At 39.3% G+C, this 27118-nt stretch overlaps 1 protein-coding gene across 3 annotated transcripts in view; it reads left to right on the plus strand.

The window, feature by feature from the left end:
• Rad18 (RAD18 E3 ubiquitin protein ligase) overlaps window positions 1-27118 on the plus strand; it is a 90988-nt gene that overhangs the window by 24049 nt on the left and 39821 nt on the right. For all 3 annotated transcript variants that reach the window (XM_057786463.1, XM_057786471.1, XM_057786480.1), the window contains 5 exons: window positions 4020-4336; window positions 5587-5686; window positions 9701-9885; window positions 13658-13734; window positions 20331-20391. In XM_057786463.1, the coding sequence (XP_057642446.1) occupies window positions 4020-4336; window positions 5587-5686; window positions 9701-9885; window positions 13658-13734; window positions 20331-20391 (740 nt within the window). The remainder of the gene's footprint in view (window positions 1-4019; window positions 4337-5586; window positions 5687-9700; window positions 9886-13657; window positions 13735-20330; window positions 20392-27118) is intronic.

Consider the following 27118-nt stretch of genomic DNA (forward strand, 5'->3'; position numbering starts at 1 on the left):
GGAAACCCAGTCTTGGAAAAAAAAAAAAGAAGGAAACCTATACTTCAGTAGTCTTTCATAAGCAATCCCCAAATCATTGGCAAAACAGTAAAACCTAGGCATAAAAATTTAAGATACATTGAAAAATCAACTAATGAAGAGGGACATGCCAGATGGGGGGAATGCAAGTAAAATAATCCCAAGCTAGCTCCAAATATGGAATAATAAGGGGTTCTTTATTAAAGGGGAACTCACAGATCATACAGGGGAACAGAACAGAATCCAACATCCAGGTGTGGCAAGCAGGAAAGACAGTGTGTGTGTGTGGCTGGACCCATGTGCTTTTTGGTACCCAGTGCCACACCCAACCTGGTCAAGCCTTTCAAAGACCATTGGCTGAAGGAAGTTCCCCATCATCTCCCCCTTTTATCTAAATGAGAGAATTTTAAACCTAATACAAAACTATATACAATAAGAACACATATCAAGTATAAAAATTAGAATTAACCAGCATAAACAATATTAAGCATGGAACATAAGCTAAATGTTTCAATAATTATTTTATCTTAAGGAGTCTAAGTCTTGTATTAGAAATGGCTTGGCTAAGCCATAAGAGGAAAGTAACTGTGACTATCTCTAGTCTTCAACCCCATCGAAGACCTGAGAAGGGAGATAATATTACTTGAGTAGGCAGGAAGTGCAATCAAGCACCTTCCAAAATGTACAGTAGATGACAGAGACAACTGGCTACCTGGGCAATCACCAGGTAGCAAAAGTCTCATTTGCAATATTGGAGCAACCAACTTTGGCTAAGGCCTAGAGTAACTGACAGACCATTTCAGAGACAGGAATATTTTCAAAACCGTCTTACCCTGTCTTGGAAAGGTATTGCAGTCTTTTTTTCTCATATCCTGCTTGTCCTGTCCATACACCGTGCATTTTGTCAGTGGTTGAGGCATGGGCAGTTCCTTGCCCACAGGTCAGTTTTGCCAAGAAAACAAGCTCCAAGTGGAGTGTCTTCAGTGCTCAACATTTTCTTGGGAATAGATCAGTGCTGCCAGGAGCAATCGTGTCTCACATAAACAGATCCCTAGGTTATTTAAATGCCATATTCTACAGCTCTTTGAAGTGGTTGAAGATTACCTATTGATGCAGAATATAGTCTATGTATCTAAAGAACCTGATTCGTCTAACTATAAGTATTACAAACATAGATGACTATTGATCTATAATACTTAATACCTATGTAGCTTAAAGACTTCATATTAGAATATTAAACATCTTTAAAAAACTGGGCAGCAAATGAGGATAATGACCTCAAAATGTAAACAGTGTGTAACTCTGTTGATCAGAGGTAGAAATGTATAATGCCACATGATAAATATATTCAAAAATTGTATCAATATACAAAGTGTCTTAAACAGAGGTAGAAACATGTATACATACAATATAATAAAATAACTTTACATAGGTGTGCAAATATTATAAACAGAAATAGGAGCATATTCAATATAACAAATACAGTTTGAATTTGTATCAATATACAAGAATCTATACCAGTGTAAATTGTTTATAAATAATAGCTCACAAGTATTCACTCTATTATCCTTTAGGAAATTTCAGTGAATAGGTGTAATAATCTTTATTGGCCAGCAGGTATTGTGGTTGCAGCCATGTGGCGAAACAAAGTGGAGGAGAGACATGAGGAGCTGTGAACAATCTTGCTTTGGTTTCGCGCTTGTTGTCTACTTAGATACTGACAAATATGCTTTGCTTAACAAATTAAGAGCAGTTATTAAGGACAATTAATGCAATTCTGTACATGGAGAGAGTTTTGGTGGCTTTCTGTCAGCTGCGAGCCACACAGTTGTCAGATGTAATACTGCGTGGATCGCAATGTGATAAAAAGAACAGTGGGCTGCTGTGGGGAAAGTCGGGATCCTAGGCAGTGGCAGGTGGGCTGTGGATGAGAAACATGACCTAGCTGGTTAATGCGGGGTGTGGTGGTGGGTTTCTGGTAAGCATGGACTCGTTCCCACATTGGGCAGCGTATATAGGGGAATGAGCCAGACTGGGGGAAATGTGACTAAAATAATCCCAGACTAGCTCTGGATATGGTATAATAAGGGGTTCTTTATTAAAGGGGAACTCACAGATCACAACGGGAAACAGGGACAGAATCCAACATTCAGGTGTGGCAAGCAGGGAGAGAATGAGAGTGTGGCTGGACCCGCATGCTTCTTGGTACCCAAGGTTACGTCCAACCTGGGCCAGCCTCTCAAAGGCCATTGGCCGAAGGAGGTTCCCCATCAAACTAATGTAACTATATTAACAAAATAAAGTGGAAAAATGTATATAATCATAGTGAATGCGCAAATGCATCTGATACAATTCAATAGTACTTCATAATAAAGATAAACCTCTCATATGTTTCTTTTGAATATTTTATGGCTTGATTAGTAGCTATTTTCTTTTTTCTTTGTGAACATTATGGACCAAATGTAGAATCTGCAAAATCTTTCTTTGAAAGATAGTGTATTTTGTTCTGACAAGCAACTAAATTACCAGCTTCTTGCTTTTGTTCCATTAAGGGTGGAGTGATGTATTATTATATTCTATTTTAGTTTTACACACATATATACATGCATACCCATGAGATTTACACATACAGAAGTTGACATGCGTGAATGCACATTTGTGTGAAAACACAATGCACAGTGTTCCTTTCCCTAAGGTATAGCCTCTGTGACATCTCACTTCAATCCCCATGTCTTCATGAGGGTATTTGCTTTGCACTTTGGCTGGGCTAAGCTAAACACCTTTCCAGCGCTGACCTCTGCCATCTGTTTACCAATGTCTTTTTCCTACCAGACTGTTGTGAGGAGCGCCGGGGCTGCGTTCTGCCGCTCAGCTAGCTAGCTTATGCCCCGAAATAATTACACGGAAACTGTATTCTTTTAAACACTGCTTGGCCCATTAGTTTTAACCTCTTATTGGCTAGCTCTTACATATTGATCTAACCCATTTCTAATATTCTGTGTAGCACCACGAGCTGGCTTACCAGGAAAGATCTTAACCTGCATCTGTCTGGAGTGGGAGAATCATGGCCACTGCTTGACTCGGCTTCTTTCTCCCAGCATTCTGTTCTGTTTACTCCACCTACCTAATTTTCTGTCCTATCAAAGGGCCAAGGAAGTCTCTTTATTTAACCAATGAAATTAACACAAAACAGAAGACTCTCCCCATCATTTCCCCTTTTTCTATTTAAACAAAAAAGAAAGGCTTTCACTTACATATAACAAAACAGTTATCAAGCAAGAATTACAGTTACAATATTTATATCTATTTTATCTTTTCTCATAACTAAGGAAAACTATAAGTATCTATCCATTCTTCAACTCCATCAAAGACTCCAGAAGGATACAATATTACTTAAGTAAACAAGAAATTAACACAAAACAGAAGACTCTCCCCATCACCAGACCCCTGTGGGGGGTTTTGTTTTTGTGTACCCCGGAGATGATTGTAGATGGGTGACAGGATTTTTTCTCGTGACTTCCACATGCCAAGCACCCTGTGTCCCCAGTACTCATCACCTCTGCCCAGAATTGAGATCACTTTTCCTGCTTAGATTCAGTTCAATATGCAAATCCATGAAAATGCTTCCAAGTGAAGGAAGATCTTGGGGCAGTGTCAGTCACTTATGCGTCTCTTCTAGTAAGGACCAGACTTCTGTACTGATTGTGCTGTAGTGATGCTGTTGCTTCCTGTATTTCTTCAGATTTTATTTAGCCATTGTAGAGGAAGACTCATAGCAGCAACTAGAACCCAATATACTTGAAGTCCTAGTAAATACCTTTTAATTCTGATTTATTGCTCTGTTTGTTGTTTTAAAAGAAACTCTTTAGTTTGGTTGTAATTGCAGCATGAGTTTTGTGTTTCAGAGAAACAAGTGTTAATTGGGAAGATCCCAGTTTATTATGTCTAATTTGACATCATAGTTTCCAATCTTTCCCCCCTTTTTTTTTGTGTGATTCAAGGACTCGCCTGTTGCAGTTTGCTTTAGAGTCACCGCCCATATCTCCTGTGTCTTCCACCTCAAAGAAAGTTGTTGCTAAAGTACATAATGCTGAAGCCACCAAACACCCTGTCAAACAGGGGAGCAGGCTGCTGGACAAGTTCCTGATAAGAGAGACAGGGGGAAAAGAAAATGACAGGAAGTATAGCCCTCAAAAGGAGATAAGCACCTCTGCTGAGGTTAAAGAGACAAGTCTCGAGGGAAAGACGGTACTTGGTCCCTCGGATGCTAATGGACCTGTGACACCCTCTACATCCACCATGAAACTGGAAAATAAAGGTAGGAAGTCATTTTTATATATGCCTTTTCATACTTAAGGAAATCTCATTCTTGTGGTGTACGCTTAACAGGCAGTGGCATAGACCAGGTTCTACTTTACTGTGTCTCAGACATGATGCAGTCAGTGCTTAGAGGTAGAGTTTTTTTGTCTTTTTCATAGAATAGAATCAGGATGATTCATGCAGAAGTGAAATGGTTTAGTAGTTAATGCTTCTTGTGGTAGCTTTCTGTTTCCAGTTCCAGTTAACTCTTAAAGAAGCCTCTATTTTATACCACAGATTGACTACTTCCTTGATGTTCTGCCTGTAGTTTAATGTCCTTTGGCATATGACATGTACTTTGGTAACCCTCCTTATCTCTTAGCTCTCCCTCCCAAATGTCTCTGAAGCCAAGTTGTTACCTCACTCTTTGTACAGTGCACCCATAGACTGACAGAGTGACTGAAAACCAGAGCTGGTGTGCCGCCTGTATGGTAAAGACAGGTTTGCTGGAGCATGCACTCCTCCTCTGTTTACATATCATCGCTGAGGTTTCCATGCTGCAGTGGTGCAGAGTGGCCTCATGATGACAGAGCCAGGATTCTGGTCGGAAGACTCATCTGGAAAGCCCCTGACTGATCTCTATGGCCTCATCTTTTACTAGGAACGTGTGTCTTTAGCAAACCCTTGCAGCCCACAGGCGAAGGCCAGTAGTAGTGTTTGGGGTTTTTTTGATTACATGTATCTCATACCACATCTCAATCTGGACCACTTTCTGTGGTTTTTGCTGTTGTGTTTTTAATTTCATTGGGACATGTTTTGAACTCTTGTAGAACTTTTTTTTTTTCTCCAAATGAAATCTTAGAATGAACCATAGCATATAAAATAGATAAAATTCTCTGTGTTCTATTAAAAATCAGAGTAGGGAGCCTTCGTTTTACTCATAGTTGTAACCTCATTACAGTGTTGTTGACATCGCTTCTAGGGTAAGATAGCCCTAGGGCCTGGGAAAGGCCCAGCATTATGGTCTGCTGGTACCTTGGTAGCAAAATTGTAGCTAAAGCATTTTCTAATTAGCTAACTTCCAAACTTACTTCAGTCTCTAGGTCTAGGATTCTGATTGTGTGACACCCCACAAAGTAGCTAGTTACTAGTAACCAGTTTTACCTGCTTTCCGTGCCTTGTGGGTTTTTCTAAGAGCAGATTACCTAGGATTCTGTCTGTGAAAACTTGTTTATTTTTCCCCTTTCTTTCTCTCTTTTTAAAATGCAGTGTCTTGTCCTGTTTGTGAGGTCAGCATTTCAGAAAATCACATCAATAAGCATTTAGACAGTTGCTTGTCACGTGGAGAGAAGAAAGAGAGTCTTCGAAGGTAACAAAATTTGGGCTTAGCTGCTGACCTGCTTTGGCTGGGTTCTTCTGTGCTTTATAGACGTGAATCAAAACCGGGACTCCTTTTGTCCTTGTAACTAGTGCTTCCTGTTTGATTTTTCCTGTAACCCTGCTTACCTTTCCATCCCTCACTCTTGTTCCTCCTTCAGCTCACACTCTGCCATATGTCAGCGGATCAGTGCTTGCTAACTGCTACATCATGACTTAGAGAAACTACTGACTTAGAATCACTTGTCTTTCTTGCTGTTGTTGTTGTTGTTTTGAGACAGGGTTTCTCTGTGTAGCCATGGCCATTCTGTAGACCAGGCTGGCTTCAAACTCACAGAGACTAGTTTACTTTGTTTTTAGAATTCACAAACTATAGTACAAAGGCCTTGCACAAAGAAAGCAAGGACAGTTTGAATTTAGAACATGTAAAATCTTTCATTAATTCTTAGGATGTTTTAGTATTTTAAATAGATATTTAATTAATAATAAATTTAATATCTTAAATATTAATTTTATTGTATTTTTGTCTGTCTGACTGTCTGTATTTATATAGGGCTCAGAATTGAATTCAAAACCTAGTACTTAGTGAACTTCTTCAAAAATTAGTTTTTGAATTGCCTGTTCTACTTACGTATGTAAAAATGATACAGAAGAATATTTATAATTGAATATGGTGGTGTATGCCTGCAATCTTAGCATTCAGGAGGCTGAGACAGGAGAATCAAGGGTAGCATAGACCACTGAGAAGTAGGTTAGCCTAGGCTGCACAGTGACATTCCAGCCCCACGTTTCTATTTCTTCCTTCCTTGCCAGAGAATGTGTATGGAATGTAAGGACTTGGTCTTCCAAACACCAAGAGATGACATTACTAATAGGTTGTGAGGTCAGCATTTGTATCCAGACTACTGTGCTACTTTGCATCCTTTGTGCATCAAAGTCTCCAAATCTAAAACTAGTTCACATGTGTGTTCAAGGAGTGATATTTTTATTGAAGTTAAATTATAGGGCTTCAGGAATCTGGCTGGTAAAAACAGTAAGGAAGAAATGTCATGTTTGAGTCTGGGTGATGATAGAGAAATGTAGTTGGGAGCGGCACGGGCAGCAAGGTCAAGGAAAGATTTTATTTTTAAAAGTAGCATACAGGCCAGGTGGTGGTGGCGCACGCCTTTAATCCCAGCACTCGGGAGGCAGAGGCAGGCGGATCTCTGTGAGTTTGAGGCCAGCCTGGTCTACAAGAGCTAGTTCCAGGACAGGAACCAAAAACTACAGAGAAACCCTGTCTCGAAAAATAAAAAAAAAAAAAAAAAAAAAAAAGGAGCGTACAGGCCTCAAGTCTTTCTGCTATTGTCTGACAATAAGTAGAATAGTGGTGAGCACAGGGAATGAAGTTGGAGAGAATAGGTAGGAATCGAGAGCTGTGGAAAAGAACGGGGCTGACGATATTAGTGATACCTGGAAAGCGGGAGGAAGAGAATGGTTGGCTCTTGTGTGTGTCTCATCTGTTTTGAAGAGTATTCTCCCAAAAGCATTCTCTCCAAAGAGAGGGCCATCTTACTGATTTAGTTATTAAAACTAAAAAGATGCCACTCAATTTTTTGTGTGTAAGTTTGGAGTGAATGCAGGTTTCAAGGGACAGACTGCTGCTGAATCTTACAAAGGCTGATGTTGAAGGGTAGTGTTGTGTTGCTAACTCACAGCACAAGCTGTACTTGACTCTAAGCCTGGGCAGTCCTGTGCTCACAAGGATTGCCTTCTTGTATCTACAAGTTTGTTGATGGGAATAGAATTTAGATGTTTATGTTGCTTAGTTAGGGGGAATTTGGGATAATATAAACTGGTAGCTTTCAGGATGACTGCTAAGCCATTAGATTCTTATTACTTGCTTTTTTTCCTTCTGTTTTTTCCAGAGTTGGGAGTAGAAAAGCTGAGTATTTTCTTCCTGAAGAGTAGGAAATTGACACTGATGAATGATCTGATCTTTAGATTGTTCTCTTTCTAGAAGTATCTGTTGTATTCTTCTAATTCTTTAGCTGTGTCCAGTGGTGTTCCAAATCTGGTTGCTCAGATAGTCCTGCCAGTTGGTCCCCAGTGCAACTTAGAACTGTCACTCTTAGACTGAAGGTCCTCACTCAAGGTACCTGCTGGAGTTTGTTGTATTTCAAACTCCTAAATTTCCTTTACTCCAAGGGTTTTGTTTTTGTTTTTTGTTTTTGTACTCACAAGTCATTTTTTACGACATTATTCAGGCACACTTAGGGAAACGTGGAGCTGAATCTTCTTAATTTTATACTGGCCTGGGGTTTGGTCACGTAAAAGTCTCTGTGTCTTAAGGTCTCTTTTTACAACCCTAAAAGGTCAATTTCTGGGTGTGGCTGGTAACTCTTTTACCACCCTATGTAGAACTATCTGATGGTTTAGAGCAGAACTCTTTCTATAGCTGTCTAGTTCTGAGACTTCTGACGTGTGTGATTCTACTTCACTGAGTATAGGAAAGATCAGTATCATGCCATGCTTGGGGGAATGCTTCTCTGACTTTATAGTCTCAAATTATTTTATTTTATTTTATTTTTATTTTATGATAATTGGTATTCTCCTGCATGTTTGTCTGTGTGAGGGTGTTAGAGAAGCCCTGGAGTTGGAGTTACAGACAGGTGTGAGCTGCCATGTAGATGCTGGGGATTGAACCTGGGTCCTCCAGAAGAGCAGCCAGTCAGTGCTCTTAATCACTGAGCCATCTCTCCAGCCCCCATAGTTTCACTTCTTGACAGAGATGGTTGATGTCTGATGTTGCTTTCATTGTGAATGCCAGTGGACACTTCAGATCTTCATTAGAATTTTATAGTTGTTATTGTCTGTCTTTGATCAAATAAATATTTTAGTTAGAGACTTAATGAATTGCTCCTCCCTTTGTGCTTGCCATAAACACTGCAGAATGATTCAGTTGATCCTACCTGCTGTGATTTTATTTTACCATAATGTCATCAATCTGGTAGAGCCCAATTGAATGCCATTATAAGAACAATTTGGAAAAATATACTCTGTGGAGGTTTTCAGGTCCTTTTATAATTAAGTGGTTATTTCTGGCTTCCCAGGCTTTACTAACAGAGCATAAAAGAGATAATTTAGCTAGAAAATGGTCATTGTGTGAGTAGAACAGTTGTATCTCTACTTGAATATAATAGCGCTCTCAGTATGACCTTTGGACCACCACATCAGATTTACCTTAGGAAACTGGAAAGTAAAGATTTTCAGCTTCCACTTTAGGTCTGCATCTTGTGGATGGGTGCTGTAGAGAAAGTGACCGAGGAAGTGTTGCATTTAAACTACACTCTCCTGGCAGTTCTGAGGTTCTTGAAGTTTGGGAAGCATCAGCATTTGAACATTTTTTGCTTTTTTTTTTTTTTTTTTAAAAATAAACTTTATTTTAAACCCTGTTACTCTTAAGATCTTATTAATTTGCTGTTGTCATTTTGAAATGATTGCAATAGTAAAGACTGCTTTGACAACTGTTTATTATACATCTAATTGCCCATAGAGCTGAACCTCTACTCAGAATGCGTATGCTGACACTCGCCCATCTTTCTACCTTAGTGTGGGTGTGGGGTAATGCATGTTCATGTGTAGGGGCTGTGTGTGTGTATGTTAGCATGTGTGTGGAAGATAGAGTTCAACCCTGGGTATCATACTCAGGAGTATATTCTACCTTGTTCTTTGAGACAGAGTTTCACTGGGACATGGCCTTGCTAGTTAGTTAGGCTATCTGACTAGCAAGCTCTAAGGATGCCGTTTTTACCTCCCCAACTTTTTATATGGATGCCAGAGGTCAAAATCATGCTTGTGAGGCAAGCACTTCATTGACTAAACTTTCTCCCTATAGTCTTCTTTTTTATCTTAATGGCTCAACTATTTTTGTAGTCAGTCAGGTGTTGGGAAGGCAAATTACTATTTTATTGAGAATATTTGATAATTCAAAATAATCCTCAGATCTCTTTTTTTTTCATTTTAGTTCTGCTCACAAAAGGAAGCCACTGCCAAAAACTGTGTATAATTTGCTTTCTGATCGTGATTTAAAGAAAAAGTTGAAACAGTATGGCTTATCCATTCAAGGAAACAAACAGCAGCTTATTAAAAGGCACCAAGAATTTGTACACATGTATAATTCCCAATGTGATGCTTTGCATCCTAAATCAGGTAAAGTAATACATCTGTTCTCATCTTTGGATAAAGAAGTGTGTGGCTCAGAGATTACAAAACACAGAAGAATTTTAATAAGTACCTTTTTGGCAGCAGGTAAGATATGCAGGTGAATCCCTTTGAGAGCTACCTGGAGAACACTGCTAAGGCCATCATCCTCTCAGGCTGTCTCCTGGCCCCAGTTCCCTTCGCAGAGGAATCACTATTGCCAGTTTTTTGAGTATCTTTCCAGAGGTGGCATGGTGGTAAAGAGTGATCTGGAGGCCTACAGTCCTCCTAGTTTATGCTGAGTGACTGTGAATAAGTCATATCTCTGTACTTTAATTTTCTCATCTGTAAATTGAGGATTATATTCCTACATGCTGCATAATGTTTTTGAGGTGATAGGATGCATTCAAACTATCAAGTACAGTACCTCAGCAAGCACTTAGAACTCCTTAGATATTTCCATTATGATTATTATACATAAACAGACATCCTTAGTTGGTACTGATTCATAAAAATGTCAGTATTCTCCATGTAGTTTTCACTTGACCATGCATACATTTTGGAGTTCTTTATAGATAAGAACATTTAGAATTGATAAATTTTTGAAGTGAAAATGCCTCCTGAGATTACGGTCAAGATCCTAGAATCCCCTCCTCCCAGGTATGGTTGTCTCTTTACCTCTGCCTACTGTCTATTTACTCTGTGTCCTTGAGCTGAGGGAGTTGGGTAATAGCCACGAGTTCATCCCTGTTCCAGTGCCTTTGTGATTAGAGCTCTTTTCTGCTACACTACATTTCTGTTCACTGCTTTACCCAGGTTCAAGCTCCTTTCTTTTCAAATTGCACATTTTTATTATTTTTTGTTGTATTTTCTGAGAATTAGGATAGCTGCATTGAGCAGTAGCCATGCCATAGCCCCAGTGTTGTGCTATTGTAGATTTCCTCCACCAAACAAAGGGATCCGGGATTTCTACTTCAGCACTACCGACATAGTCAAGACTGGCAGAATGCATTTCAGCATTCTGGTCTTCTTCTTTCCCACCAATGGCCTGTCAAGCTGCACTTAAAGGATTCTAGCACTTTAGCCTGCAGCCTCACACTCTTGCACAGTCCTTCTGCATGTTATTTCCAAAGGCCAGTGAACCACATGGCCGTTTGTCACAGTGACTCCAGTTTCTGTACTGGTTTTCTTTCTCTCTCTCTCTCTCTCTCTCTCTCTCTCTCTCTCTCTCTCTCTCTCTCTCTCTAAGATATTAAATATTTGCTTATTTATTTACTTATTTGTGTTTATGTATATGTGTCCATAGAGGTCATAGGAGGGTATTGGGTGAATCTTCTGGAACTGGAGCTACAAATGGTTGTGAGTGCCTTGTGGGTGCTGGGAATCAAGCCTGGGTCTTCTGGAAGAGCAACCACTGCTCATAACCACTAAGGCATCTCTCCAGCCCCTCTGTACTGATTTCTTTGTTTTGTTTTTCAAGATAGAGTTTTTCTGTGTAGCCTTGGCTATCCTGGAACTCGCTTTGTAGATCAAGCTGGTCTTGAACTCAGAGGTCTACCAGCCTCTTCTTTCCAAGAACTTGGCATTAAAGGCATGCACCTCCAAGCCCAGCTTGTTCTGTACTAATTTTTTTGGTATTAGTTACTTTTCTTTACGGTGTGACCAAATACTTGAGAAGAAACAAAGAGAGAAGATTTATTTTGTCTCATTGATTAATTGACATGAGGGGAAGACATGGCAGTGTTTATGAGGCTGAATGTGCAGCTGAGACTTCCACCATCTCACCGTGCTAGGTAGCAGAAACATGGGAGTGCTGACATTCTGTAGAAACAGCCTGCCATTGATGTTCCTGTGTCTGAGCTCAGTTGTGTTTTTGTTGTTGTTTCCTTTTTATGTTTTCTTGGTAGCCACGCCTCTATCAAAAAGTTTAGCCATGATCTTACTCAGATGTACAGTCATTTCATTTTGTCACCTGATGGTCATAATCTCTTCTAATCTTGCCACCTGTTTTGGGTTTTAGCACATGTAGTTGCTGTTTGACTTTAACTCTGATGGATTCAAGCAAAATTATAGTTGGATAGCTTGTTAGTGTTTCCTTGTCATTATAGTGAGGGTGGTAGTATTGTTAGTTCTCTACACCCTAAACAGAATCAGAAATATTTCTGAAAATAGCTTAAACCCTTAACTTGTGCCCACCGTAGTATAATTTTCTTACTATTGTAGAGTGTGCCAGATGTCTTGAATGGTACTTGTGTTAATGCATGGGATAGAATGTAAATGCTTTTGCTTTTCTGTTATACTGTGACTCAGTAAGCTCACAAGGAGATTAACAGTTCTTGTTCACAGATGATACTGTTTATATTGTTTCAACCAGCCCTACAAAATTAAGGAGGCAGATACATATCAGTGCTTGGAAAAGAAACTATTTTGTTTAAGTGAAGCAGTTGCTTTGAATTTAAATAAACTTTAGTAGGATTATTTGAAGTTGATACAAAGGGGAGATTGAGGTGGGTGTAGAGGGAGATTGAATGAGGAGGGTAAGAGCCAGTTGACTAAGAACTACTCTCATTTCACCCATGTAATGCAACCAACTGTCAACCCTACAATGTAACCAATTGTCAAGCCATCCTAGTTTTTTGTCTACCATTTAAAGCCTCTACATAGAACATTTTGATAAATTACAGACTTAATATCTTTTTACATATAAATGAATATAAATGATTGTCAGTTCTTATTATGTACCTCATGCACTTAAATAAATTGACTTTTGGTACTGAAAGACAGCTTTTGCAAAATCTGCACTGTTTATGTTTAAAGGGAGCCATTTAATGTGTGGTCTCCTGCTATGGGTGATTTAAAACTGTGTAAGGAGCCCGATGGTGGTGGCCCATGCCTTTAATCCCAGCACTTGGGAGGCAGAGGCAGGCAGATTGCTGTGAGTTCGAGGCCAGCCTGGTCTACAAGAGCTAGTTCCAGGACAGGCTCCAAATCCACTGAGAAACCCTGTCTCCCCCCCACCCCCCAAAAATAAACCCAAATAAATAAATAAATAAAACTGTCTATGGATACTTGTTTTGGAGGCAAGGACATTTCCCCTGGTATTTGCAGATCTTTCTTCTTGGCAAGTTTCAATACATTTACTATATTGGAGTTTTAGTTTAGCTCATAGTGTAAATTAATTCTCATATTTCTTTGGAATTGCTGTTTATATATTCAAGAGAGAAGGCAAAAATAGCATAGTATTTCTTAAAGTTTTATTTTGATATGTAGAAGAGTTGGAAATTAAAACTCCACATTCTTTTTTTTAATGTTTTACTTTGAAATGTTGCTAGATTTACTGTTTTAATTACTGTTGTATTGTTGTGGTAAAACACTGAGAGCAAAGCAACCATGACCATCATGGTGGGGATGGGGGGTGGCAGACGGGCAGGCATGGCACTGGTGTAGTAGCTGAGAGCTCACATCTCATGTGCAAGTTTCAGGCAGAGAGAGAAAGAGAGTGGGATTGGGCCTAACTGGGCCTTTGTGAAAACCCAGCCCCCAGTGACACACCTCCTCCAAGGCCACACCTCCTAATCCTTACCAAGCATTTCCTAACTGGAGACCTTAGCATTCAAATTTATGAGTCAATGGAGGCCATTCTTCTTCAAACCACCACACTTATTTTTGGAAATTTGAAAAAAGATAGGAATTTGCATTTATATACACCTGTCTTTCTCTGTTGTTAAAACCTCACATAGACATAGAGTAAGTGGATTTTTTTTTGTTCTTATTTTAATAGCTGCTGAAATAGTCCAAGAAATTGAAAACATGGAGAAGACCAGGATGCGCCTTGAAGCAAGTAAACTCAATGAAAATGTATGTTGAATCTGTTTCAGTGTCTGTGTAGTTGTGCAGGAAGGAATTGTTAAATTGTACTTTTAAAATTAAAAGCCAGCCTTTGTAAATTTTTTTGGTAGAAAATGTACTGGAACACATTGCTATTTAGAGAATTAAGATTTCTTTACAGCTCATGTTTTTAGATAGCATTTGTGTTTAACAAACTTACAACATAAAGTACCTAGACAAAGCCCTCGTGGCTCAGTTTTTGTCTGCCATGAGGTAAAGATGCTTGCTCCTCCACCACTTACTCCTGCCACTGTGGTGTTCTGCCCAGTTGTCTGGGGCCGAGCAGCCATGGGCTGAACACTGAGCCAGCATGTGAAGTATTAGCTAGGAAAATGAGTATGTCACTAGGACACATTTGAAAAAAGAAACAACTAAAGAAAAATAGGAAGCTGGTAGGTGATGAAACATGCCATTAATCCCAGCACACAGGAGGCAAAAGCAGGTGGATCTCTTTGAGTTCCAGGACAGTCTGAGCTATTACATAGAGAAACCTGCTTGATAAACAAAACACAAAAAGAAAAAGAAAAATGAGAATATTCTAAGGTTTTTAATCTTTATAAACAGCTGTGTATACTCTTCATAAGTGTTAAGAATGAATTCTGGGTTTACTCTGCTTTTTCTGATGACTTTTGTAGCTCTTAGGAGAAACAATAGGACCAGAATTCACATTCAGCAGCCATGTATCTTTTATAGTTCTCCTCCTTTCCAAGCTTCTATAAATCATGGGCCAATTTTTAATAATCTAATTTAAGGAAAATAGGCAACTATATTGCTTTAACACAAGTGCCTACCACCTAGGAAATTTTAATATAATATTCTTTTTTAAGATTGTATTTTTATTTACTTGTATATATACCGTGTGTGTGTGTGTGTGTGTGTGTGTGCCTGGCTTCCTGTGGAGGACAGACTAGGGTGTTGGATCTCCAGGAACTGGAGTTAGAGGCACTTGTGAGTTGACTGTTAAGGGTGCTGAGAACTAAGCTTGGTGTTGACAGAGGTTTCTGTCCTACCTGGTCTTACCATAATTCAGTTCCAAATAAATACACAGAGGTTTATATTAATTATAAAGTGTTTGGCCTAGTAGCTCAGGCTTCTTGTTAACTCTTATAACTTATATTAGCCCATAATACTTGTCTGTGTTAGTCATGTGGCTTGGTACCTTTTTTGGCGAGGCATTCACATCTTGCTTACTCTGTGTCTGGCTTCTTTTGTGTCTGGGTGAGGACTGCAAACTGAGTCTTTACTCTTCCCAGAATTTTCCTGTTCTTGTTGCTCTGCCTCTACTTCCTGCCTGGTCACCCTGCCTATACTTCTTGCCTGACTACTGGCCAATCAGCGTTTTATTAAAAATAATACAGGTGACAGGATAAAGATCATTGTCCCATAGAAGCTTAGGTTTTCTAAAAGAGTGTCAAATGCTTCTGACTTCTAAGCTATCGCTTCAGCACCATTAATGTAATCATTTTTCTCCTTTTTCTCCTCTTCTTCCTCTTTCTTTCTTCTTTCTTATTTCTACTTCATATATATACATATTTTGAGATAAGGTCTCACTTTGTAGCTGGCCTGAAACTCACTGTGTAGAACAGGCTGACCTCAAACTCACAGAGACCTATCTATCTGCCTCTGATTCCCAAGTACTAGGATCAAAGGTATGCGCAACAACACTCTCAGATAATGTAATACTCTTTTTTAAAATTTTTATTTTAAAAATGTTTTCTCATAGAATATATTGATCACATACTTTTTCTTACCCCAGCTCCTCCTTACTTCTTAACCCACTCAACTTCATGTTCTTTTCCTTCCTCTAATAACAACAAAAAATTCAAGAAGCACAACAAAAATCAGAAAAAACTAAAAGAAAGAATAAAGCAAAAATTCGCAAAATAAAGTGCACCAAAAAAAAAATTGAGTCCATTTTGTGTTGGCCAACTACTGGGCATGAGACCGACCCTGGAGTGTGGTTGATATACCCATTAAAGAAACCTGATATTCCCTTTGCCAGCAGGTTTCAATTACAAATAGCTTCTTGGTTAGGTGTGGGCCTTTGTGTTCACTTCCCCTTCTCAGTGCTGGGAATTTTGTCTGGTTTGAACTTGTGCAGGTCTTGTACCTGCTGTCCCAGTCTCTAAATTCATATGTGCATCCGTCCTGTTGTGTCTGGAAGACGCTGTTTCCTTGGAGTCATCTATTGCCTCTGGCTCTGAAAATCTTTCCACTTCTCCCATCTAGATCCTTGAACTTTGAGGGGAGGAGTTTGATAAAAATGTCCCATTTAGGGCTGAGTGTTCCACAGTCTCTCATTCTCTGAACACTGTCCAGTTGTGAATCTCTTTGTTAATTTACAAGAAGCTTTTCTGATGAAAATTGAATAATGCTCTGATATATGGGTATAGCAGTATATCAATAGGAATCATTTTACTACTTTGTTCTGTTAACAGAATAATAGTAGGTTTTCCTTTATGCCCATGGCTAGTTTTTGACCTGACACAGGTATGGATTCCAGCTCATGTAATGGGCCTTAAATCCAATAAAATAAGAGTAGTTGGTTATTCCTGTAACATTGTGCCAGAATATCTTGCAGGCAGGTGTCTGTTGTAGCTGAGTGATACTAATAATTACTTTTCTCCCCTGGTAGTATGCAAGAATATTTTCCAGTACCATGAACACTAGTCAGTAGGGGTAAATGTTGTGTGAGGCGGCGGGCTACGTTCCCGCCCAGCTCTGCACGGCTAGCTTTACCGGAAATAATTACACAGAAACTGTATTCTTTTAAACACTGCCTGGCCCATTAGTTCCAGCCTCTTATTGGCTAACTCTCACATCTCAATTAACCCATTTCTAATAATCTGTGTAGCACCACGAGGTAGCTTACCAGGAAAGAGCTTAACGTGCGTCTGTCTGGGAGAGGAGAATCATGGCGACTGCCTGACTTGGCTTCTTTCTCCCAGCATTCTGTTCTGTCTATTCCGCCTACCTAATTTTCTGTCCTATTAAAGGGCCAAGGCAGTTTATTAACCAATGAAATCAACACAAAACAGAAGATTCTCCCACATCAGGTAAAGCTTCTAGTTGGGCACCAGCTCAGTTTCCTTATGTTTGATGACATCAATAATAGGGCCTTACTATCAGGTTATAGAGAATAACCAATAACCTTGATAATAGCTTGTATTTGGAGGTGTCTATGGGATATTTTTTTGGCCATGATTCAACAAGATATAACCTATTTTTGTCACTGGAGGTTTTACTTGGTGACATAAGATGCCTAATTGGTGCATTGACTCCATTTAAATTTCTTTCATATATGTATATATTTTAGGAAGCTTCTATAGTAGTAGATTTCCATATGGCTTTTCAAAGAGCCTTTAGTGTTAGGTACCTGTAGTCGCATTTCAATTGTATTTTAATAACTAAAGCTTGCCTGAAGATCTGAGAGTAAAACAGCACCACTGGCCAGCCTTACAGACCAGGCAGCATCAACACACACCTTTAATCCCAGTAGCCACACTAGTTTGCCATAGAAACCAGGTGGTAGTGGTACATGCCTTTAATCCCAGAACTAGAGAGGATTATAAGACGGGAAGAGACGGCTCACAGACACAGTCTCATTCTGAGATTCCTGGAGGCAGGATTGCCATTTTCAGACTTGAGGTTGAGGTAAGAGCCAATGGCTGGCTGCTTTGCTTTTTGGATCTTCAGGTTGAAACCTATATCAGTTTCTGAGCTTTTATTAATCATACTTGAGGTGTCCCTCTATATAATCCTGCCTTTATTCTGCCCTTCCATTCCCCTTCCCATTTGGTCTTCCTAATTTCTCCTTTATCCCTTTATAATACTGTATTCTATTTCCTTTTCCTTGGAACATTATACCCCTACCTGATCCCTTATTAGCTAACCTCTGAGATTATTCAAGTTGACATACACATGTCTAAAACTGACATCCATATACAAAAGGAAACATGAAATATTTTTCTTTTTAGATCTAGGTTACCTCACTCAGGATGATTGATTCTAGCTCCATCTATTTACCTGCAAATTTCATTATTTTAGTTATCTTAGTAGATGAATAATCCCATTTCTCAATTGATGGAGATCTATGCTATCTTCAATTTATGGGTATTATGACTAGAGTCCCAATTAACATGGATGAGCAAGTACCTCTGTAGTAGAAAGTTGAGTTTTTTGGATATATATACCCAAGATGGGTACAACTGAATCTGGTAAATTGATTTTCATCTTTTTGAGGATCTTCCATACTGATTTCCACAGTGACTGTACCAGTTTGCACTCCTACCAGCACTGAATAAGTGTTCCCTTTCCCCGCATCTTCACTAGCAAGTATTATTATTTGTTTTTACTGTTTTGGGCCATTCTGACTGGGGTGAGACACAGTGTCAAAGTTTTAATTTCCTTGATGGCTAAGGATGAACATTTTAAAAGTGTTTCTCAGCCATTTGTGTTTCATCTTTTGAAAACTAATTCTGTACCCCATTTTTAAATTGGGTTAACCCATTTGTTTTATGTGCAGAATTTTTTTTTAGTTCTTTATGTATATATTCTAGATAACTAACCCTTTATCAGATTTCCTATTCTGTATGCTGACACTTTGCTCGAATGATGGTGTCTTTTGCTATACAGAAGCTTTTAGCTTTCTGAGGTTCCATTTATTACTTACTGCCTGTTGTTGATGTCCTGTTTAGAAATTCTCTTCTTGTGCCAGTGAATTCAAGCCTATTTACTACTTTGTCTTCTTTAAGATACAGTGTATCTAGTCTCACATTGAGGTCCTTGATCCATTTTGAGTTGAATTTTGTGCAAAGTGATGGCTATGGATCTATTATTTTTTAAAATATTTATTTATTCATTATGTATACAATATTCTGTCTGTGTGTATGCCTGCAGGCCAGAAGAGGGCACCAGACCCCATTACAGATGGTTGTGAGCCACCATGTGGTTGCTGGGAATTTAACTCAGGACCTTTGGAAGAGTAGGGAATGCTCTTAACCTCTGAGCCATCTCTCCAGCCCCCTATGGATCTATTTTTATTCTTCTACATGCAGCTGTCCAGTTTGACCAGCACTGTTTGTTGGAGATTCTGTCTTTCCTTCAATGTGTATTTTCAGTTTCTTTGTCAAAAATTAGGTGTCTGTAGATGTGTAGAATTATGTCTGGGTCTTCAGTTCTATTCTGTTGATCAGTATGCCTTCTTATGTCAACACAATGTTTTTTTTTAATGATTGTAGCTCTATAATAATACAATTTGAAACCTGAGGTAGTGATACCTCCAGCAGTTCTTTTATAACTCAGAATTGTTTTAGCTATCCTGGGTTTTATGTATCTAATGTAATATTCTTAATACAGAACCACACTTTAATTGATGAACTAGACTTCAAGAATTAGAAAGGAGATTCATGCAAGTTTTCAAAGCAGAAAGAGGAAATGACATGTACAACTAAAAAATCAGACTTGCTTAATATTTGACTTTGTTTTCTTAATATATCTTAATTTTTAACTAGTGTTTTTAGTAACAACAAAACAGTGGATTTCTTTATGGTGTTTAATACATTCATATCATTGCACTTTGCTCATATTCTCCTCTTCCTTTGTTCTGGCTCTCTTTCTCTTCCAAATATTTATCCACAATATTTCATTTGAGAAACCTTATATATGCAGAAAGGTGGAAGGAAGGGTACTATTCTTTACTATCAAAGATTTATTACCTGACATGATTTTCATCCATTTGTCTTCTAGATACAGGCTTATGTGTTTTGATTTGGGGTATTTTTTTCTCAACTATTTGGAGTTGGATATAGATACTTTACACATTTTATTGGGATATTTTTATTTATGGGAAGAACCAAAACTTAAAATCTCTCTACAAATGAATCCCACCTTGACCTAAAATCCACAGCTACTGCCAAACTACTCATTTATAACATGAACATTTGTCAAATAAATAAAATCTCAGGCTGTAGATGGCTTGGCAGGAAAGATCACTTGCTATATACGCCTGAGAACTTGAGTTCAAATCTCCAGCACTCATGTAAAAAGTCAAGCATGGCTGCATATTCTCTAACTCCATTGCTGTGGGGAGTGGGGACAGGAGACTGCTAGGACTGCTCACCAGCTTCGCTTCAGGTTCAGTGAGAAGCCCTGTCCCTGTCTCAAGAAAATAAGGCAGAGGGTCTTCATTTGTGCACGAGCATGCTCATCCACCCACACCTGCACATACACACATGCACACACACCAGGGCATATACAACCTCTCAGATTTCACTATAATATTGTTTAAAAAACGTATTTAGTCATGGTGAGATTTCCTTCTTGGATGTTACTTGGTTTGAGGGAAAAGTTCCTTTTTTTGTTAACAAAAATAAAAACCTGCTGATGAGGAAGAAGTGATGAGTAAGACTGCTGTCAGGATAGTTGGAGGAAATGTGCAGGCTACTCAGAAGCGGATTGGCTTCCTCTTTTAAGCAACCACATTTGAAGTTTTGAAACTTGTGCATTGATTTCCATTTTTGTCATTTTGATGTAATTCTAAAGATTTTTTTAAATTATTATTTTAGGTCATGGTTTTTACAAAGGACCAGACAGAGAAGGAGATAGATGAAATTCACAGTAAATATCGTAAGTTGTGCAACGTGTTCTTATTGTAAAGAGCTTAAGTTACTGTTTAACATCTTAAGTAATTAAAAAGTGTTTGATATTAATGTTCGGTATATTCTTGTTAGTGTTGCTTCAGAGACTGGGATTTAGTGGGTGTGTCTACTCAGATAGCCTTTTGTATGTGGCACCTGTCTTAAGATCTGTGACTAACATTCTGTTTTGAGTTCATTGTCACCAAGCACTTGGCAAACATGAGTTATTTCTCAGAAACCATTCTGTGAGAAGATGGGGCAGACATAGAAGCACTCAGCACTCAGACATAGAAGCAGTATCAGTTCTACTGTAAGGAGGTACAGCATTTCTGTGGCTTGGAGGTTTGTGTCAGAAATAGGTTTCCTTCTCTTGTTAGCTTCTCTCATACTTTATCATTTCCTTTTCTGTAAGTGGTCTGCTGTGTATCCTTGCCAGGCCACACCTTACTGTTTTTGTTAACTGGATAGTTGTTATGTCTTAGTTACTTAGTTGATTGGTATTTATTTATTTTGAGACAGGATTGTTCTGTGTAGCCCTGTCTATTCTGGAGCTTTCTATGTAGATTTGGCTGGCTGGCTTTGAATCTACAGAGATCTGACTTCCTCTATTTTTTTAATTTTAATTTTGTTTTATTTTTGCAGCACTGAGGATTGAATTCAAGGCCTTGCATGCAGTAGATTAGTATTCCTGGAAGGGTTACATCTCCAGCCTCAAACTGAATGAGGACTGAAATTCCTTATTCCTCTTGGTTCTGACGGTCTCTCCTTCTCATTGTCTCCACACTTCCCCTCTCTCTCCTCCCTCTTCTCAGTCTCCTTCTCTCTTTCTCTGCCTTTCTTTATTGAGTCAAGTTCTTGCTCAGTAGCCCAAACTGTCCTCCGCCTTCCAAATGCTGTGTATGCAAGTGTGTGCTCTACGCTAGTTGAGGGCCAGCAAGCAGCACATAATGAATGTTGGTTAGTTCCATTGTGCTCAGGCAAAGTTTTCTTTCTTCCTTCCAATCTTACTTTGAAGGGCAGATTCAGCAGCAGGGAAGGAGACTGAAACACCCACATAGTCCCAGTTTGCTTTCTATGCTATGATAAACACCATGACCAAAAGCAACTCAAGGAGGAAAGTGTACTATCATGGAGGGAAGTCAGTGCAGGAACCTGGAGGCAGGAACTGATGCAGACTCCATGAAGGAATACTGCTGACCGGCTTGCTCAGCCTATTTTATTACATAACCCAGAACCTGCCCATGGGTGGCACTGCCTGCAGTAGGCTGGGTCCTCCCATATCAATCATTAATCAAGAAAATGCTCCACAGGCCTTCCTACAGGTCAAACTAATGGGGAATTGTCTCAGCTGAGGTTTCCTCTTTCCAAAGGACCCTAGCTTGTGTCAAGCTGACAAAAAACTACCCCTCCCCCCAGTAGCTGTAGTTGGCTACTGTATGTGCCTGGTGGAGTACATGTCTAATATATTTGATCAGGTTAACCTACTCATTTTCTTCTTAGCTGATGTGTGTGACTCAATGAGTTTAATTAGGATTGTTCACAGCAGTGTGGGTGAGGGGTTATTTACAGGAGCGCTGGCACTTTTACCTTATCCTTTGTTTATATAACTGATTAAAAGCATAATTGCAAATAGATTTTCAGTGGTAGGGGATTCATGTGTCCCCTGTCAGAATATTGACAGGGACACTATTGTGCCCCATAATTGTAGCTGCTGTAAGTTCAAGAGTGCAGCCCTATGTAAGGTTGAGAAGACAGCTTTCCAGTGGTACAGATGTCCCTTTACAGCTGCTCGTTAAACCGTCACTTTCAATACTTTGAACCAATTTTGATTCTGCCATCCACTGCTGAGAGTAGCTTCTCTCTCCAAACTGACAAACTTGAACATAAATAGTTAGAAAGCATTTTAATGGTCATAGCATGTTTATTTGGCAAAACAGGAGTTACAGACAGTTCTGAATCATCAGACGAGGTAGGAATTAGGAAACTCACGCTCACAGTGTCATATGTAACTTTCCTAACATTCTAATATTTACTGAAAAGTCTTAATTTTCTCTTTGGCAGAAAATACTTTTGTTTGTTTTCCTTTACATTCCTGTCCTGTCATTGACTTTTGAGTCTATGTGTACCAGAACTCAAATCTGATGACCACACTTTGTTGTACTTTCACTTAAAAATGATATCCTAAGCCAGGTATGGTAGCAATCAGGAAGCTGAGGCATGAGATTATATGTTTGAGGCTATCCTCCCACTCCTCCCACCTTCTTCCCACTCACCCCCCCCCCCCATTCACTCCTCAGAGAGGGTGAGGCCTCTCACGGGGCATCAATAAAGTCTTGGAGATTGAATTCTGTTCTTCAGGCTTTGGGGCAAGTGTTTATATCTACGGAGCTGTCTCTGGCCAGGTCCTACGCTAGATGTTTCTGCACTGCCTGCATTGTCCCGTCCTTTTTTCATCACAGTAGCTTGTCTAGTTTCACACTTCAGGGACAAAAGGGGAGCTGAGTCTTGATGTGAGTCCTGATGAATCCAAAACCTTCTGCCGCTGAATTGGACTAAGGGAAATGAATCCTCGGGTGATGAGTTAGAGCTGTGAGCAGTGTCAGAAGTGGGGCGAGGAGGGTCACAGGGAACAGACAGGAGACCCAACCTGAAGCCTGACGTGGGAGGACTTAGCCTGGTGTGGTGGCACATCCTAGTACCGAGAGCTGGGGCCAGAGATGATGAGTTCGGGGGCAGTTTGGGCTACACCGTGACCCTATCTAAACAAAAGCAGAAGAGCTGGGACTCTGTCTTTGTGACTGCCTGTCTGTCATGCACAAGGCCTTGGCTTCAGTCCCTGGTGCCTCATATTTAACAGAATACAGCACTTGGCTGATACTTCTCAGCTGTGTGGTCTTGGCCAAGTGCATTTGTCTCTCCGAATTTGTTTCCTCATCTGCAAAATAGTTATTATTGTACCTGCTCCAAGAGAATGAGAGAAATGTGTGGACTGGTGCTTCTCTTCTTCTTCTTCTTCTTCTTCTTCTTCTTCTTCTTCTTCTTCTTCTTCTTCTTCTTCTTCTTCTTCTTCTTCTTCTTCTTCTTCTTCTTCTTCTTCTTCCTTCTTCCTTCTTCCTTCTTCTTCCTTCTTCCTTCTTTCTTCTTCCCCTTCCCGATTAGAATTTGCACTATAATGGCCCCCAAAGGGAATGACACTATTAGGAGGTATGTCTTTGTTGGAGTAGTGGTGTAGGAGGTCCTTCTGTATTTGTATTGCTTTCATTGGTTGAATAAAGAAACTGCCTTGGCCTTTTGGTAGGGCAGACTCAGGTAGGCGGGGAAGACAGAACAGAATTTTGGGAGGAAGAAAGCAGAGACAGGCAGACGCCATGAATCTCCTACCTGAGATGGATGTAGGTTAGACTCTTGCCGGTAAGCCACAATCACGTGGTGATACACAGATTTAATAGAAATGGGTTAATCAAGATGTGAGAATTAGCCAATAAGAGGCTAGAGCTAATGGTCAGGCAGTAATTTAATTAATACAATTTCCACGTGATTATTTTGGGGGCTAAGCTAGCTAGGTAGCGGGACGCAGCCTGCTCCTCCTACTACAGAGTAGGTATTGCCCTGTTGGAGGAAGTGTGTCACTGTGGATGTGGACTTTGAGGTCTCGTATATGCTTAAGTCACTCCCAGTATCTTAAACCATTTCCTGTTGCCTGTGCAAGATGTTGAACTCTCAGGAACCTCTCCAGCACCATGTCTTCCTGCTCACCACTATGTTCCACCATGATGATAATGGACTCAACTGTAAGCCACCCAATTAAATGTTTTTCTTTATAAGAGTTGCCGTGGATATTGTGTCTCTTCACAGCAATAGAAACCCTAACTAAGACAAATGGTTTTAAAAAGATTCTATATATGAGGTTTCTGTGATGAAGTTGAGAGTATAAGCTAGAGGTTGGCCTTTAATTATAACACAAGCAGTTTCATGATAATGACTGGAGGATAAGCATGTGTACACAGACAAGGAGTTGTGGTGCTTGGAAGAAGATAATTTCTCTTCAAATAAATTCATATATTTTTTTTTGTCTACAAAGAGGGTCCATAAAGAGGCTGTGATGGGGTTTGAATGAAGAGTAGAAAATGAGCTACAGTCATTTTGAGTTGGTAGACATGAACTTATTCATCAGCTCCCATAACTAGTCAAACCACTTAATTTTTTTTAAGGGTCAGTTATTTTATGTGTCTGCATGTATGTCTGCACCTCATATATCTCTGGTACCCACATAGGTCAGAAGAAAGGGTTGGGCCTCCTGGAACTAGAGTTATGGATGGTTGTGAGCTACTGTGTGGGTTTTGGTAGCTACACCTGGATCCTCTAGAAGAGTATCCAGTGCTGTTAACTGCTGAGCCACATCTGCAGCCCCCAGAACCACTTAAATTCTTCAGAGGAAAATTCAGGACATATATAACTCAAACTCATATTTTCGATTCGAGAGCTCTCCTTGCCAAATAGCAGATCTCCTAAGATGAGTGAAAGGATGAGTGGGAACAGTTTTATTAGTCACAGTCTGTTGGCATCATTTATTTTCTTTTTTCCAAGGCAGCTGTCTTGGACTTCCTGAATCAGAACTGGAGTGGTGGCGACTATTTAGTTTTTGTTTCCAACCTAGCTGTGGAGTAACTAGATTCAAGCAAGAAAAGACTATAAATCTGAGCCTTTAGTACTTTAGGAGTAAAGCCGTTTAACCTTCCTAACTGTTAATTTGATTACTTCAGGGGTTTTTGAGCAAACCTCAGGTAACAAACTTAGGTTTCCTGATGGCTTAGAAAAAACAAAAGAAAAATCTAGGAAAATGGCTGTGGTGGTTTCTGTTGTCATCTTGATAAAACTGGAGTCACTTGGGAGACAGGCCTCTGGGAATGCCTGTAGGGATATGATGGTTGTGTTGAGATGGGAAGACCTGCCCACTATGAGTGGTACCTGGTTGGAATACTAGATTTAAATTTTTTAAATGATTTATTTTTATGTGTATGAGTATCCTGCCTGTGTCCGTGTCTGTGCACCATGTGTACCTTCAGAGGCCAGAAGTGGGTGTTGATCGTTTGGAACTGGAGTCACAGACTGGCTGGCCACCATGTCACTGGTGGGAATTGAACCCAGGTCCTTTAGAAGTGCAGCCTGTTTTTCTAACTCTGAGCCATCTCTTCAACCCTATGGATCCTAGATTTCATAAATGTCTCAAAGGGACTGAGCACTATTCATTTGTTTGTTTCCCAGTTGTGAATGAGAAGGGACCAGTTGGTTCAAGCTCCTGGCACCTGGACTGTCCTGAACAAACCCTTTCTCTCTAAGTTGCTTTTGTCAGTATTTATCACAGCCACAGGAAAAGAAACCAAGAGAACAAACTACACTTGATTAAACTACCCTTGCCTAATAGCAGCTCCAGAATGATGAGGTAGTATTGCCTGTGCATTCTGGGAGCTGAGGAAGTAGATGAGGTGGTTCTCTTTACATGCATGGAATAAAATAGTGCATGAAAGAAATTATCTGTTGTGTATTCTTTGTGTAGACTCTCTTAACCTGCTTCTAAAGAGATGGCTTTCTTTAATAACCTTTTTTTTTAAGCTTCTTTATTTTTTGTAGGCCTGACTGGCCTGGCACTTTGTAGACCAGGCTACAAACTCAGAAATCCACCTGCCTCTGTCTCCCTAGTGTTGTGATTAAAGGCATACTTTACCATGTTAATGTTTAATTTTTTTTCATTTGAAAAATCACTTTTCATAGAATTTTATCCATTTCTAAAGAACTATTTTTTCCAGTAAATTTTATGCCCATCTTGTAATTTCTTTTGTTGAAAGTTTAGTCTTTTATAACTTACCCGATATTTTACAGCCTTCTGATTAGTTTCACTGGGAGTTTGTATACACACATATATATTAGAATTAGAATTAGAAGCAATCTCCTCAATGGCTTGCCCTCTCTGTTCAAATGCAGGAATCCATCTTCTTTTTTACTTGATGTGCTTCATGACTCTGTGCTGTTTACCATGCTGAAGGATAGCTTTTCAGAAACAGATGAAGTTGTTTATCTCATTAGATTTTTTTTAGAGACATAAAAACTAGTTATTAGGGGCTGAAGAGATGACTTGAAATTAAGAGCAATTACTGGTCTTGAAGAGGACCTAGGTTGGGTTTCCAGTACCCACATGGCAATTCAAACCATCTGTAACTCTAGTTCTAGTGGATCTTATGCCCTCTTTGACCTCCTTGAGTACACATGTGGTAAACATACAGACTTCCAGGTAAACACTTAATACTTAAATACTTAAAGATGAATAAATATTTAAAATATTAAAAAATAAAAATAAAATTTAAAAAACTGCCGATTAGGAAGATGGTTTTGAGATATATAAAAGAGAATTATTTGAGTTAGATTTGAGTTAGAATCTGATAATGAATGTACACATGGAAGCAGACCTGGCTTCTTCCATAGTGGGGTAGGGATGTCGGTCCAGCCAATTCTGTGGCTGAAGAAATTTTATATGCCTACAGAAAATTATTTTCTATGACTACAGAAAATGGTTACCTGTAACTTGCAGTTTGACCATTGATTGAATGGTGTGTCTCTAGGAGTGTGTTGTTAATTTCCATAATGTCGGGGTTATGAAATTATGTTTTGAAGTGATAGTAAAGATGGTGTTATGTATCTTAAAGAATGTAAAATGTTAA

This window comes from Chionomys nivalis, chromosome 1 (assembly GCF_950005125.1).
Source record: "Chionomys nivalis chromosome 1, mChiNiv1.1, whole genome shotgun sequence".
NCBI classification, from domain to species: domain Eukaryota; kingdom Metazoa; phylum Chordata; class Mammalia; order Rodentia; family Cricetidae; genus Chionomys; species Chionomys nivalis.